The sequence below is a fragment of the Panulirus ornatus genome, chromosome 8, assembly GCF_036320965.1.
Source record: "Panulirus ornatus isolate Po-2019 chromosome 8, ASM3632096v1, whole genome shotgun sequence".
In the NCBI taxonomy this organism is placed as follows: domain Eukaryota; kingdom Metazoa; phylum Arthropoda; class Malacostraca; order Decapoda; family Palinuridae; genus Panulirus; species Panulirus ornatus.
Genome location: NC_092231.1, coordinates 29,764,814 through 29,781,563, shown reverse-complemented (window position 1 = coordinate 29,781,563; position 16,750 = coordinate 29,764,814). Strand labels below are relative to the sequence as shown.

General features: G+C 42.2%; 1 protein-coding gene across 1 annotated transcript in view; it reads right to left on the bottom strand.

Annotated features, from left to right (window-relative positions):
• LOC139749706 (nipped-B-like protein) overlaps positions 1-16,750 on the bottom strand; it is a 448,638-nt gene that overhangs the window by 67,195 nt on the left and 364,693 nt on the right. Inside the window, exon 14 of the mRNA XM_071663859.1 lies at positions 8,801-8,892. Within this exon, the coding sequence (XP_071519960.1) occupies positions 8,801-8,892 (92 nt within the window). The remainder of the gene's footprint in view (positions 1-8,800; positions 8,893-16,750) is intronic.

The window sequence follows — 16,750 nt, the reverse complement described above, 5'->3', positions numbered from 1 at the left end:
ATAAGAGCAAGGTTATTAGATTCAGTAGGGTTGATGGACAAGTCAACTGGGAGGTTAGTTTAAATGGAGAAAAACTGGAGGCAGTGGTGTTTTAGATATCTAGAGTGGATTTAGCAGTGGATGGAACCATGGAAGCAGAAGTGTCATAGGGTGGGGGAGGGGGAAAAGGTTCTGGGAGCGTTGAAGAATGTGTAGGAGGGGAGAACGTTATCTCGGAAAGCATAAATGGGTATGTTAGAAGGAATAGTGGTTCCAACAATGTTATATGGTTGTGAGGCATGGGCTATATATAGGGTTGGGCAGAGGAGGGTGGATGTGTTGGAAATGAGATGTTTGAGAACAATATGTGGTGTGAGGTGGTTTGGCCGAATAAGTAATGAAAGGGTAAGAGAGATGAAGTAATAAAAAGACTGTGGTTGAGAGAGCAGAAGAGGGTGCATTGAAATGGTTTGATCACATAGAGAGAATGAGTGAGGAAAGATTGACAAAGACGATATATATATGTCAGAGGTAGAGGGAACGAGGAGAACTGGAAGACCAAACTGGAGGTGGAAGGATGGAGTGAAAAAGACTTTGAGTGATCAGGGCCTGAACATACAAGAGGGTGAAAGGCATGCAAGGAATAGAGTGAATTGGAACGATGTGGTATACTGGGGTCAACGTACTGTCAATGGATTGAACCAGGGCATGTGAAGCGTTTGGGGTGAATTATGGAATGTTTTGTGGGACCTGGATGTGGAAAGGGAGCCATGGTTTTGGTGCATTACACATGACAGCTAGAGACTGAGGGTGAACGAATGTGGCCTTTGTTGTCTTTTTCTGGCGCTATCTTGCACGTGCACAGGGGGAGGGGGGTGCCATTTCATGTGAGGCAGGGTGGCGACGGAAATGGATGAAGGCAGCAAGTATGAACATATACATGTGTATATATGTATATGTCTGCATATGTATATGCATCCTGGGGATATCCCTGGGGATAGGGGTGAAAGAATACTTCCCACGCATTCCTCGCGTGTCGTAGAAAGCGACTAGAGGGGACGGGAGCGGAAGGCCAGAAATCCTCCCCTCCTTGTATTTTTAACTTTCTACAATGGGAAACAGAAGAAGGAGTCAAGTGGGGAGTGCTCATCCTCCTCGAAGGCTCAGACTAGGGTGTCTAAATGTATGTGGATGTAACCAAGATGTGAAAAAAGGAGAGATAGGTAGTATGTTTGAGGAAAGGAACCTGGATGTTTTGGCTCTGAGTGAAACGAAGCTCAAGGGTAAAGGGGAAGAGTGGTTTGCAAATGTCTTGGGAGTAAAGTCAGGGGTTAGTGAGAGGACAAGAGCAAGGGAAGGAGTAGCAGTACTCCTGAAACAGGAGTTGTGGGAGTATGTGAAAGAATGTAAGAAAGTAAATTCTCGATTAATATGGGTAAAACTGAAAGTTGATGGAGAGAGATGGGTGATTATTGGTGCATATGCACCTGGGCATGAGAAGAAAGATCATGAGAGGCAAGTGTTTTGGGAGCAGCTGAATGAGTGTGTTAGTGGTTTTGATGCACGAGACCGGGTTATAGTGATGGGTGATTTGAATGCAAAGGTGAGTAAAGTGGCAGGGAATAATTGGTATACATGGGGTTTTCAGTGTTGTAAATGGAAATGGTGAAGAGCTTGTAGATTTATGTGCTCAAAAAGGACTGGTGATTGGGAATACCTGGTTTAAAAAGCGAGATATACATAAGTATACGTATGTAAGTAGGAGAGATGGCCAGAGTGTTATTGGATTACGTGTTAATTGACAGGCGCGCAAAAGAGAGACTTTTGGATGTTAATGTGCTGAGAGGTGCAACTGGAGGGATGTCTGACCATTATCTTGTGGAGGCTAAGGTGAAGATTTGTATGGGTTTTCAGAAAAGAAGAGTGAATGTTGGGGTGAAGAGGGTGGTGAGAGTAAGTCAGCTTGGGAAGGAGACTTGTGTGAGGAAGTACCAGGAGAGACTGAGTACAGAATGGAAAAAGGTGAGAACAATGGAAGTAAGGGGAGTGGGGGAGGAATGGGATGTATTTAGGGAATCAGTGATGGATTGCGCAAAAGATGCTTGTGGCATGAGAAGAGTGGGAGGTGGGTTGATTAGAAAGGGTAGTGAGTGGTGGGATGAAGAAGTAAGATTATTAGTGAAAGAGAAGAGAGAGGCATTTGGACGATTTTTGCAGGGAAAAAATGCAATTGAGTGGGAGATGTATGAAAGAAAGAGACAGGAGGTCAAGAGAAAGGTGCAAGAGGTGAAAAAGAGGGCAAATGAGAGTTGGGGTGAGAGAGTATCATTAAATTTTGGGGAGAATAAAAAGATGTTCTGGAAGGAGGTAAATAAAGTGTGTAAGACAAGGGAGCAAATGGGAACTTCAGTGAAGTGCGCAAATGGGGAGGTGATAACAAGTAGTGGTGATGTGAGAAAGAGATGGAGTGAGTATTTTGAAGGTTTGTTGAATGTGTTTGATGATAGAGTGGCAGATATAGGGTGTTTTGGTCGAGGTGGTGTGCAAAGTGAGAGGGTTAGGGAAAATGATTTGGTTAACAGAGAAGAGGTAGTAAAAGCTTTGCGGAAGATGAAAGCCGGCAAGGCAGCAGGTTTGGATGGTATTGCAGTGGAATTTATCAAAAAAGGGGGTGACTGTATTATTGACTGGTTGGTAAGGTTATTTAATGTATGTATGACTCATGGTGAGGTGCCTGAGGATTGGCGGAATGCGTGCATAGTGCCATTGTACAAAGGCAAAGAGGATAAGAGTGAGTGCTCAAATTACAGAGGTATAAGTTTGTTGAGTATTCCTGGTAGATTATATGGGAGGGTATTGATTGAGAGGGTGAAGGCATGTACAGAGCATCACATTGGGGAAGAGCAGTGTGCTTTCAGAAGTGGTAGAGGATGTGTGGATCAGGTGTTTGCTTTGAAGAATGTATGTGAGAAATACTTAGAAAAGCAAATGGATTTGTATGTAGCATTTATGGATCTGGAGAAGGCATATGATAGAGTTGATAGAGATGCTCTGTGGAAGGTATTAAGAATATATGGTGTGGGAGGCAAGTTGTTAGAAGCAGTGAAAAGTTTTTATCGAGGATGTAAGGCATGTGTACGTGTAGGAAGAGAGGAAAGTGATTGGTTCTCAGTGAATGTAGGTTTGTGGCAGGGGTGTGTGATGTCTCCATGGTTGTTTAATTTGTTTATGGATGGGGTTGTTAGGGAGGTGAATGCAAGAGTTTTGGAAAGAGGGGTAAGTATGAAGTCTGTTGTGGATGAGAGAGCTTGGGAAATGAGTCAGTTGTTGTTCGCTGATGATACAGCGCTAGTGGCTGATTCATGTGAGAAACTGCAGAAGCTGGTGACTGAGTTTGGTAAAGTGTGTGAAACAAGAAAGTTAAGAGTAAATGTGAATATGAGCAAGGTTATTAGGTACAGCAGGGTTGAGGGTCAAGTCAATTGGGAGGTAAGTTTGAATGGAGAAAAACTGGAGGAAGTAAAGTGTTTTAGATATCTGGGAGTGGATCTGGCAGCGGATGGAACCATGGAAGCGGAAGTGAATCATAGGGTGGGGGAGGGGGCGAAAATCCTGGGAGCCTTGAAGAATGTGTGGAAGTCGAGAACATTATCTCGGAAAGCAAAAATGGGTATGTTTGAAGGAATAGTGGTTCCAACAATGTTGTATGGTTGCGAGGCGTGGGCTATGGATAGAGTTGTGTGCAGGAGGGTGGATGTGCTGGAAATGAGATGTTTGAGGACAATGTGTGGTGTGAGTTGGTTTGATCGAGTAAGTAATGTAAGGGTAAGAGAGATGTGTGGAAATAAAAAGAGCGTGGTTGAGAGAGCAGAAGAGGGTGTTTTGAAATGGTTTGGGCACATGGAGAGAATGAGTGAGGAAAGATTGACCAAGAGGATATATGTGTCGGAGGTGGAGGGAACGAGGAGAAGTGGGGGACCAAATTGGAGGTGGAAAGATGGAGTGAAAAAGATTTTGTGTGATCGGGGCCTGAACATGCAGGAGGGTGAAAGGAGGGCAAGGAATAGAGTGAATTGGATTGATGTGGTATGGGCACATGGAGAGAATGAGTGAGGAAAGATTGACCAAGAGGATATATGTGTCGGAAGTGGAGGGAACGAGGAGAAGTGGGAGACCAAATTGGAGGTGGAAAGATGGAGTGAAAAAGATTTTGTGTGATCGCGGCCTGAACATGCAGGAGGGTGAAAGGAGGGCAAGGAATAGAGTGAATTGGATTGATGTGGTATACCGGGGTTGACGTGCTGTCAGTGGATTGAATCAGGGCATGTGAAGCGTCTGGGGTAAACCATGGAAAGTTGTGTGGGGCCTGGATGTGGAAAGGGAGCTGTGGTTTCGGGCATTATTGCATGACAGCTAGAGACTGAGTGTGAACGAATGGGGCCTTTGTTGTCTTTTCCTAGTGCTACCTCGCACACATGAGGGGGGAGGGGGATGGTATTCCATGTGTGGCGAGGTGGCGATGGGAATGAATAAAGGCAGACAGTGTGAATTGTGTGCATGGGTATATATGTATGTGTCTGTGTGTGTATATATATGTGTACATTGAGATGTATAGGTATGTATATTTGCGTGTGTGGACGTGCATGTATATACACTGTGTAAGGGGGTGGGTTGGGCCATTTCTTTTGTCTGTTTCCTTACGCTACCTCGCAAATGCGGGAGACAGCGTCAAAGCAAAATAAAAAAAAAATGTATATGTATGTATACGTTGAAATGTATAGGTATGTATATGTGTGTGTGTGTGGGCGTGTATGTATATACAAGCGTATGTAGGTGGGTTGGGCCATTCTTTTGTCTGTTCCCTTGCACTACCTCGCTAATGCGGGAGACAGCAACAAAGTATAATAACTCAATAAATATAACAAATATATGTGTGCTGAAAAAAGCCAGCTGAGGTATAGAGAGGCTGGAGACCAATAACTGGCCTTGTACAAGAGGAGATAAAAGTATGGGGTGACCTGATCAATATCTTCATGTTTGATGGTGGTGACTGTGCAAGTTTTTTATGATATGCAGTGACAGAGATATCATAGGGTAGAACAATAAGTAAAGATAAATACCTGTTACAAAAGATGTAAGGAAGCAATGCTGAAGTAGCTGGGTGGTGGATAATTTGAGAGAGCTATATGAATAAACAGTGAATGCTAGCAGAATGAAGATATTTAACACACAAGAGACTGAAAAATGGAAGAAGTTCAAGAGTGTAAAACTCCCTTTTAGTACTGTATAACTAGGTAATTACACAAACACACAACTGGTTGAGGGAATCATCTTCGTGCCAAGGAAGCAATACAAATCATTCCTTATCAACCCAATACTCATCCTAAAAGATAAATCATCCTAATGTCTAATTAGACAAAGATATCTCTATACTTCATCAGTGTGATTTCAAAATCATCTTAAAAATCCATTCATTAATCAACAGTTGTTGGAGTCCGACAATGATAATGTCACAAATTCAGTCAATCTAGGTCATCTATCTAAACCTCTAATATTCATTCCCTCCAAGAACTCCCTCAAGGGGGTGGCCATTGCAAAAGAGTCTACATAAATGATGAATTCCAGCCTTTCATGCCTCAACCTTACCAGCCTACTAGCAGAGGGCAACTGTAACATGTGTTTCCAGAGGCTCCTACCTACTGTTCCTATCAACTACTTCACTAAATGTGTCAACATTTATGTTTCACCCTAATACTCCTGCCTAATGTTCAAACCCACTCTTCTACCAACTGTTTCTACATAATGCTCCAGCCCAGTGTTCCTACCTACTACTACTATCATCTATTACTCTTATCATTTTGCCTATTACTCTTATCATTTTGCCAAATGGCAGAGACATCACACAGTACTCACATGATGCTTGAAAATTTAGCACTAACATGACACTTGAAAATTCAGAGTTACAAAGCATGAGTTGTGTGAATTAGGTTGTCAAATGTTGAGTGTGACAATGAGACTGTATGTTTGTGGACAAAATGCCAGCAGTTCATGTGTAGGCAAGGAAGAAATAAAAGGCAGCCACCTAGATCAGTGGAGTTTAACCTGACAACTCATGAAGTGCTGGCTCACTATGCAGCCATCAATAACCCTAATGATATCCAGGAGGGTAGTACCAATAATCTACTTCCCTGATCAGTAGCTGCCTATCAATTGCTGCTATATCTTTTCATGTTAAAAGCTCCAGTCACAGACTAAAGTCCACATCAAGGCTGGGCCTAAATTCAAATAGAGAGAAAATTATGAAATGAAAAAAGAAAAGACAAGGGAAAGTATTCATAAATTTTTGAGAAAGTGAAAAACCTGTCTTTTGAAATGTGCTAGGTCATAGTTATTGGTAAAGACATGAAAGGGTTGAGAGTTCTAGAGCTTCGATGTGTAGGGTAAGAAGCAGGTATAAAAACAGCCCACCCCTGAGTTGCTGATGGCCACACAATAATCATGTGATGCAGCATCTTCCCAATTATTGCATGGTCTAGTTAATGTTGTGGGCACACTAGCAGCCAACTCTCTGGAGCAAAAATCAAAGTAATACCTATAAAAGAGGGAAAGTGAACTAACATTGTGGTATAAGGAAAGGCAGTCAAGTTTGGAAGTTAGCCTGGGCCAGTTTATAAGTTGGACCACTGACAACCACTGTCAAGTAAGGATGCAGAGCTTGAACCACACCAAATGTAAGAGCAGTACTCCATACAAGGATGAATAAATCCCTTGTATATACAGAGTAACTGTTCAGAAGAGAAGTTTCATCTAAACAGGACACCCAGTTTCTTAGAGGCAGACTTGCCTATTCCAGTATTGTGGGGTTTCCAAGAAAGAGTGAATGTTACAGTAATGCCAAGTATGTTCACTGAGTAAAGAGGTGGAATTAAAGAACTATCAAAGGAGAGACATGAGCTGTGAGGAGTTTTCAACAGAGAGATGGGTAGAAAATAAGAATTGGAGGCATTAAACTTAACAAGAGTGAGAGACGAGGTTGCACAACTGAAGGATGTGAATAAATGCAGCATTGAGTCGTCAGAGTATAAGTGCATTGGATTATCTGTGGAGGACAAGAAAACAGTAAAAAAAAAAAGGAGAAAAAGAGTAGGGGACAAGACAAAACCTTGAGGAACACTGGTGATTGGCCACAGAGGAAGCTAGATATGAAGGAACAAAGTGACAAACCGAAGCCAAAAGAGGGGAGCTTATAGATGAGACCTTGATGACACACCCTTTCAAAAGCCATGGATATGTCTGGGTAACTACACATGACTCCCCAAAATCTTTCAGGGATGATGATCTAACATCAGTGACATAGGAAAGAATATCACCAATGGACCTCTCCTTACAGAAGGTATACTGGTGATCAGAGAGAAGATTGTGATTCTCGCAGTGCTTAAGGATATGGGAGTTGAGAAGGGCTTCATAGACAATGGAATTGGTAGATGTCAGAGCAATAGGACAATAGTTAGAGGGGTCAGAACGGTCACCCTTCTTAGGGATGAGATGTATCAATGTTTGATTCCGAGGAGAGGGAAAAGTTTTGGATTTTAAACAGAAACAAAACATGAGCAAGATCAGGTGCAAGTTCAGAGGCACACTCTTTCAGTACTCGGGGAGGGATGCCATCATAACCATAAGCCTTGCTTGTGTCTGGAAAAATAAATGTTTTTTGGACAGTCTGAAAAGAGATTATGGAAAGAGGCATAGGATTAGTAAGAGGAGCAACAAGGAAGAAGGAATGTTAGAGTCATCCAAGGTGGAATTAGTGGAGAAATGGGAACCAAAGAGAGTTGATTTATCTACATGAGAGACAATTATAATAAAATCAGAACAGAAAAGAGAAGGGGAAGGAAGAGCAACAGAAATTGTTAGAGATGTCTAGCTAAACACCAGAAAGACTTATCAGTGGATGACAAGGGGAGGTTATTGCACTTCCTTTGAATAAAGGAATGCTTCACCTCACGGATAACACGCTTGCAGCGATTATGGGCAGTGATAAAAGACGAATGGGAGCCAGAGGAAGGAGAGACTTTCCAAGCCCAATATGTCTAATCCCTTGCCTGAGTGGTCTCAGAACAGTAATAGTTGAGCCATGTATTGGATGAAGAGGTCATCTTGGAGTAAGAGGGGATAAATGCTTTTATTCCCTCAACAATAACCTCAGCTATGAGTTTAATGGAGACAGAAACATCACAATATAAGAGACAATAATTTACCCAAGGAAAGTCAGAAAAGAAGTTAGCAAGTTATTCCAGTCAGCTTTGCTGAGGTGCCAGTACTTATGCTTAGAAGGGGCTGCTGGAGGGGGAGGTGTCATTAGAATAGATACCAATCCACAAGTTCAGTAACAGCCTTAGAGTGGATAACTTTTTTTCAGGTATGTACTGACTAGGTACAATGCTGATATCTTGCTATGGCAGCTATGTTTTCTATTTAATGTCAAATAGTTATAACTGGGCAAAAATACAAAGTTTTGCTGAATGTAGAGTGAACAAGAGATGAAACTTAGTACAGAAAGAGTGAACAAGAGATGAAACTTAGCACAGAAAGACAAACACAAGGTGAATCTGGTAGTACAGAGTATAGAAAGAGCAGAAAGACTGCTACTGTTGAATAAAAACTGATCAATGGAAGAAGGAGTAATTCGTCTGTTTTTATTCTGTGATTATCTCACACATGGTTTGGCCTGCAAACTTAAAGAAGTGAAGGTAATCAAAATGATGCAAGACCATAAGTCTATCTATTACATGCTTGGTGAGTGGACTAAATACTAACTTACTTGTTTAAGGTAGTCTTGGATGATGGCAGATGCCATGCCAGACTGGACATCACACATCTCCTTCAAATTCTCACGTGTTTTCTGTTTAGCCCCTAAGGAAATAAGGAAATATACTTTACAGATAAAATAGCAGCATTACCAGGCATGTTCTTAAATACAGCAACAGCACAGAACAAATGAATTCATCTGATTCAGCAAAATACTTATTCATAATAATAATCCATATACTGTTAATAGAAAGAAGTGAAGGTAATCAAAATGATGAAAGACCATAAGTCTGTCTATTTCTCCCCTATCCCTGGGGATAGGGGAGAAAGATTACTTCCCACACATTCCTCACGTGTCATAGAAAGCGATTATAGGGGACGGGAGTGGGGGCTGGAAACCCTCCCCTCCTTGTATTTTAACTTTCTAAAAGGGAAAGCAGAAGAAGGAGTCATGCAGGGAGTGCTCATCCTCCTCGGAGACTCATATTGGAGTGTCTAAATGTGTGTGGATGTAACCAAGATGAGAAAAAAGGAGAGATAGGTAGTTTCTTTGAGGAAAAGAACCTGGATGTTTTGGCTCTGAGTGAAACGAAGCTCAAGGGTAAAGGGGAAGAGTGGTTTGGGAAAGTCTTGGGAGTTAAGTCAGGGGATATTGAGAGGACAAGAGCAAGGGAAGGAGTAGCACTACTCCTGAAACAGGAGTGGTGGGAGTATGAGATAGAGTGTAAGAAAGTAAACTCTAGATTGATATGGGTAAAACTGAAAGTGGATGGAGAGAAGTGGGTGATTATTGGTGCATATGCACCTGGGCATGAGAAGAAAGATCATGAGAGGCAAGTGTTTTAGGAGCAGCTGAGTGAGTGTGTTAGTAGTTTTAATGCACGAGACCGGGTTATAGTGATGGGTGATTTGAATGCAAAGGTGAGTAATGTGGCAGTTGAGGGTAAAATTGGTGTACATGGGGTGTTCAGTATTGTAAATGGAAATGGTGCAGAACATGTAGATTTATGTGCTGAAAAAGGATGGGTGATTGGGAATACCTGGTTTAAAAAGAGGGATATACATAAGTATATGTATGTAAGTAGGAGAGAGGGCCAGAGAGCGTTATTAGATTAAGTGTTAACTGATAGGTGTGCGAAAGAGAGACTTTTGGATGTTGGATGTTAATGTACTGTGAGGTGCAACTGGAGGGATGTCTGATCATTATCTTGTGGAGGCTAAGGTGAAGATTTGTAGAGGTTTTCAGAAAAGAAGAGAGAATGTTGAGGTGAAAAGAGTGGTGAGAGTAAGTGAGCTTGGGAAGGAGACTTGTGTCAGGAAGTACCACGAGAGGCTGAGAACAGAATGGAAAAAGGTGAGAGCAAAGGACATAAGGGGAGTGGGGGAGGAATGGGATGTATTCAGGGAGGCAGTGAGGACTTGTGCAAAAGATGCTTGTGGCATGAGAAGCGTGGGAGGTGGGCAGATTAGAAAGGGTAGAGTGGTGGGATGAACAAGTAAGATTACTAGTGAAAGAGAAGAGAGAGGCATTTGGACAGTTTTTGCAGGGAAATAATGCAAATGACTGGGAGATGTATAAAAGAAAAAGGCAGGAGGTCAAGAGAAAGGTGCAAGAGGTGAAAAAGAGGGCAAATGAGAGTTGGGGTGAGAGAGAATCATTAAATCTTAGGAAGAATAAAAAGATTTTTGGAAGGAGGTAAATAAAGTTCATAAATGAAGGGCACAAATGGGAACTTCAGTGAAGGGGGATAGTGGGGAGGTGATAACAAGTAGTGGTGATGTGAGAAGGAGATGGAGTGAGTATTTTGAAGGTTTGTTGAATGTGTTTGATGATAGAGTGGCATATATTGGGGGTTTTGGTCGAGGTGGTGTGCAAAGTGAGAGGGTTAGGGAGAATGATTTGGTAAACAGAGAAGAGGAAGTAAAAGCTTTGCAGAAGACGGAAGCCGGCAAGGCAGCAGGTTTGCATGGTATTACAGTGGAATTCATTAAAACGGGGGTGACTGTATTGTTGACTGGTTGATAATGGTTATCTAATGTATGTATGACTCATGGTGAGGTGCCTGAGGACTGGCGGAATGCTTGCATAGTGCCATTGTACAAAGGTTAAGGGGATAAAAGTGAGTGCCCAAATTACAGAGGTAATAGTTTGTTGAGTATTACTGGTAAATCATATGGGAGGGTACTGATTGAGAGGGTGAAGGCATGTACAAAGCATCAGATTGGGGAAGAGCAGTGTGGTTTCAGAAGTGGTGGGGGATGTGTGGATCAGGTGTTTCCTTTGAAATATGTAAGAAATACTTAGAAAAGCAAATGGATTTGTATGTAGCATTTATGGATCTGGAGAAGGCATATGATAAAGTTGATAGAGATGCTCTGTGGAAGGTATTAAGAATATATGGTGTGGGAGGCAAGTTGTTAGAGGCAGTGAAAAGTTTTTATCGAGGATGTAAGGCATGTGTACGTGTAGGAAGAGGAAAGTAATTGGTTCTCAGTGAATGTGGGTTTGTGGCAGGGGTGTGTGATGTCTCCATGGTTGTTTAATTTGTTTATGGATGGGGTTGTTAGGGAGGTGAATGCAAGAGTTTTGGAAAGAGGGGCAAGTATGAAGTCTGTTGTGGACGAGAGAGTTTGGGAAGTAAGTCAGTTGTTGTTCGTTGATGATACAGCGCTGGTGGCTGATTCATGTGAGATACTGCAGAAGGTGGTGACTGAGTTTGGTAAAGTGTGTGAAAGAAGAAAGCTGAGAGTAAAGGTTATTAGGTACAGTAGGGTTGAGAGACAAGTCAATTGGGAGGTAAGTTTGAATGAAGAAAAACTGGAGGAAGTGAAGTGTTTTAGATATCTGGGAGTGGATTTGGCAGCGGATGGAACCATGGAAGCAGAAGTGAATCATAGGGTGGGGGAGTGGGCGAAAGTTCTGGGAGCATTGAAGAATGTGTGGAAGTCGAGAACATTATCTCGGAAAGCAAAAATGGGTGACTGAAGGAATAGTGGTTCCAACAATGTTATATGGTTGCGTGGCGTGGGCTATAGATAGAGTTGTGCAGAGGAGGGTGGATGTGCTGGAAATGAGATGTTTGAGGACAATAAGTGGTGTGAGGTGGTTTGATCGAGTAAGTAATAATAGGGTAAGAGAGATGTGTGGTAATAAAAAGAGTGTGGTTGAGAGAGCAGAAGAGGGTGTTTTGAAATGGTTTGGTCACATGGAAAGAATAAGTGAGGAAAGATTGACAAAGAGGATACATGTGTCAGAGGTGGAGGGAACGAGGAGAAGTGGGAGACCAAATTGGAGGTGGAAAGATGGAGTGAAAAAGATTTTGAGTGATCGGGACCTGAACATGCATGAGGATGAAAGGTGTAAAAAGAATAGAGTGAACTGGAATGATGCGGTATACCGGGGTTTAGGCCCCGATCACTCAAAATCTTTTTCACTCCATCTTTCCACCTCCAATTTGGTCTCCCATTTCTCCTTGCTCCCTCCACCTCTGACACATGTATCCTCTTTCTCAGTCTTTCCTCACTCTATTCCACCTCTGACACATATATCCTCTTGGTCAATTTTTCCTCACTCATTCTCTCCATGTGACCAAACCATTTCAAAACACCCTCTTCTGCTCTCTCAACCACACTCTTTTCACTTCCACACATCTCTCTTACCCTTACATTACTTAATCGAACAAACCACCTCACACCACATATTGTCCTCAAACATCTCATTTCCAGCACACACACACACACACACACACACACACACACACCCCGCACACAACTCTATCTATATATATATATCTATCTATTTTATCTTATTTTGCTTTATCGGTCTCCCGCGTTTGCAAGGTAGCGCAAGGAAACAGACAAAAGAAATGGCCCAACCCACCCCCATACACATGTGTATACATACACGTCCACACACGCAAATATACATACCCATACATCTCAATGTACACATATATATACACACACAGACACATACATATATACACATGCACACAATTCACACTGTCTGCCTTTATTCCCATCGCCACCTCGCCACACATGGAATAACATCCCCCTCCCCCCTCATGTGTGCGAGGTAGCGCTAGGAAAAGACAACAAAGGCCCCATTCGTTCACACTCAGTCTCCAGCTGTCATGCAATAATGCCCAAAACCACAGCTCCCTTTCCACATCCAGGCCCCACACAACTTTCCATGGTTTACCCCAGACGCTTCACATGTCCTGATTCAATCCATTGACAGCACGTATACCACATCGATCCAATTCACTCTATTCCTTGCCCGCCTTTCACCCTCCTGAATGTTCAGGCCCCGACCACTCAAAATCTTTTTCACTCCATCTTTCCACCTCCAATTTGGTCTCCCACTTCTCCTCGTTCCCTCCACCTCCGACACATATATCCTCTTGGTCAATCTTTCCTCACTCATTCTCTCCATGTGACCAAACCATTTCAAAACACCCTCTTCTGCTCTCTCAACCACGCTCTTTTTATTTCCACACATCTCTCTTACCCTTACATTACTTACTCGATCAAACCACCTCACACCACATATTGTCCTCAAACATCTCATTTCCAGCACATCCACCCTCCTGCGCACAACTCTATCCATAGCCCACGCCTCGCAACCATACAACATTGTTGGAACCACTATTCCTTCAAACATACCCATTTTTGCTTTCCGAGATAATGTTCTCGACTTCCACACATTCTTCAAGGCTCCCAGGATTTTCGCCCCCTCCCCCACCCTATGATTCACTCCCACTCCCATGGTTCCATCCGCTGCCACATCCACTCCCAGATATCTAAAACACTTTACTTCCTCCAGTTTTTCTCCATTCAAACTTACCTCCCAACTGACTTGACCCTCAACCCTACTGTACCTAATAAACTTGCTCTTATTCACATTTACTCTAAACTTTCTTCTTTCACACACTTTACCAAACTCAGTCACCAGCTTCTGCAGTTTCTCACATGAATCAGCCACCAGCGCTCTATCATCAGCGAACAACAACTGACTCACTTCCCAAGCTCTCTCATCCCCAACAGACTTCATACTTGCCCCTCTTCCCAAAACTCTTGCATTCACCTCCCTAACAACCCCATCCATAAACAAATTAAACAACCATGGAGACATCACCCACCCTTACCGCAAACCTACATTCACTGAGAACCAATCACTTTCCTCTCTTCCTACACGTACACACGCCTTACATCCTTGATAAAAACTTTTCACAGCTTCTAACAACTTGCCTCCCACACCATATATTCTTAGTACCTTCCACAGAGCATCTCTATCAACTCTATCATATGCCTTCTCCAGATCCATAAATGCTACATACAAATCCATTTGCTTTTCTAAGTATTTCTCACATACATTCTTCAAAGCAGACACCTGATCCACACATCCTCTACCACTTCTGAAACCACACTGCTCTTCCCCAATCTGATGCTCTGTACATGCCTTCACCCTCTCAGTATGTGAAGCATCTGGGGTAAACCATGGAAAGTTCTGTGGGGCCTGGATGTGGAAAGGGAGCTGTGGTTTTGGTGCATTATTACATGACAGCTAGAGACTGTGAACGAATGTGGCCTTTGTTGTCTTTTCCTAGCGCTACCTCGCGCACATGAGGGGGTTGTTATTTCATGTGTGGCGGGGTGGCAATGGGAATGAGTAAAGGCAGACAGTATGAATTATGTACATGTGTATATATGTATATGTCTGTGTATATATATGTATATATTGAGATGTATAGGTATGTATATTTGTGTGTGTGGACGTGTATGTATATACATGTGTATGTGGGTGGGTTGGGCCATTCTTTTGTCTGCTTCCTTGTGCTACCTTGCTAATGCGGAAGACAGCAACAAAGCAAAATAAAAATAATAAAAATACTGTTAATAGGCACTCAAGAATGTACTGCCATTGGAGAAAAGGTAAGCTTCCTTGCTCATACTTAAGGTTCTTTTTATTTAGATACATTCAAAGAGGAGATATAGTAGTCTGCCACATATCCTATATTTCAAACAATCATTCAAAGACTGTAAATACTATAATACTTTATAAGTAATTCATTAGGAAGAAGTGACAGGCAGGAACATTAGGCAGGAGCACAAGGTAATAGTAGTCAGTACAGACATACGGTAGAAGCCTCTGAAAACACTGCACTACAGTTGCCCTCTGCTACTGGCCCTTTAAGGGTGAGGCAGAAGAGGATAAGAAATGGCACTGGAGTTCACTAGTAATGGAGACTACTGACATGGCCACTCTCTTGAAGGAGTTTCAGGGGTGGAACAGGCCTCAGAGATACAAAAAGATAGATACATAATTCACTGTCACATGACAGAATGAATCAGGTAGAAATATGAGGTAGAATCAGGAGTATTTAGCTGAGAGCATTTGGTAGAAGTAGTAGGCTGGAACATTAGGTAGACATTTTTGGTCGAAGCAGTTAGTAGGAACATTAGTTGAGCCTCTGCAAACTCCGTCCTAGCACTGCCCTCTACCAGCAGACTGTTAAGGATGAGGTACAACATGCTAAGAAGTGGCACTGGATTTTAATAGTTTTGGAGACTTGCCATAGCCACTCCCTTGAGGGAGTTCCCACAGGAAGCAGGTGTCAGAGATATAGATAGATAGATAGAGTGAACCAGAGCAGTGTGGTGTACAAGGGACAACCTGATTTTAATGGACTAAACCAGGGAATATGAAGCTGCCAGGGAAAAGCACATAAAAGTCTGTGGGGCCTGGTTGTGGATAGGGGATGCATTACACATGACAACTAAGTAGTTGGGAACGTTAGATGAGCCTCTGCAAACTCTGTGCTAGCATTGCCCTCTACCAGCAGCCTGTTAAGGATGAAGCACAACAGGCTAAGAAGTGGAACTAGACTTCAACAGTTATGGAAGCTCTTTTGCCAAGGCTACCTCATTGAGGGAGTTCCCAAAGGGGGCAGGTGTCGGAGATATAGATAGACAGATAGAGTGAATTGGAGCAATGTGGTGCACAAGGGGCAAGCTGATGTTAATGGCCTACACCATGACATATGAAACTGCACAGGAAAAGCACAAAAAAGTCTGGGGGGGCCTGGTTGTGGATAGGAGATGCATCACACATGACAATCAAATATGGATGTAAGCAAATGAATCCTTTTTTCATCTATTCTTGGCAATACTTTGCTAATGCAACTGTGAGAAAAGAAATGCTCATTTATCTATCATTTACTGTCTCTTTTAGAACCTAACTCTACCTTTTACATATCTACTACTTCCAAAATTCATTACTCTTCAGGCAAACTAAATAATTTTCAGCATCATTATATGACACCCAAACTAGGAAGCATGATCTATCAGCTTATGTTTAAACCATTAGTGCTCTAGTTTTGACACTTGAAGAGAAAAATAATGGCTATCATTCACAGAGCTTAGGAGATGATGCAGCATATGACACATCTGTTAAAGAAAATGGGCACATGTGACGTAGAATGAACAGAAAAGTCATATTTTGAGTTTATAATAACTCTGTTTGTCTCTTTTCACAATAAAAATGAGGATGAAAACCAAGGAAGGAAAGAATGGGAGGAGGAGGAAGAAGGATATAAGGCATAAAAAAAACAATCAACTAACCAATAGTGAAGAGAGATATCCAAAAATTCAAGAAGAACAAAAAGACAATTTATCCCTTTCACTACATTAGTCGTCTGATCCACTATACATTCTGAGACAGACATCTTCTCAAATACTCTCTCTCTCTCTCTCTCTCTCTCTCTCTAAAAAACCCCCCACTAAGGCTCAATAATTTAAAATATAATTTTGTGCACAAAATGATATGCAACTAAACGTGGTGAAACACAGTTTATGTGTGCTGTGCTGCCAGGCACATACCTGTCTTTCCACTACTATCACTAACGTGCTAAAAAAGAGTGGAAAAGGCAATCAAGGATTATATGGGAGGATATTGATTGAG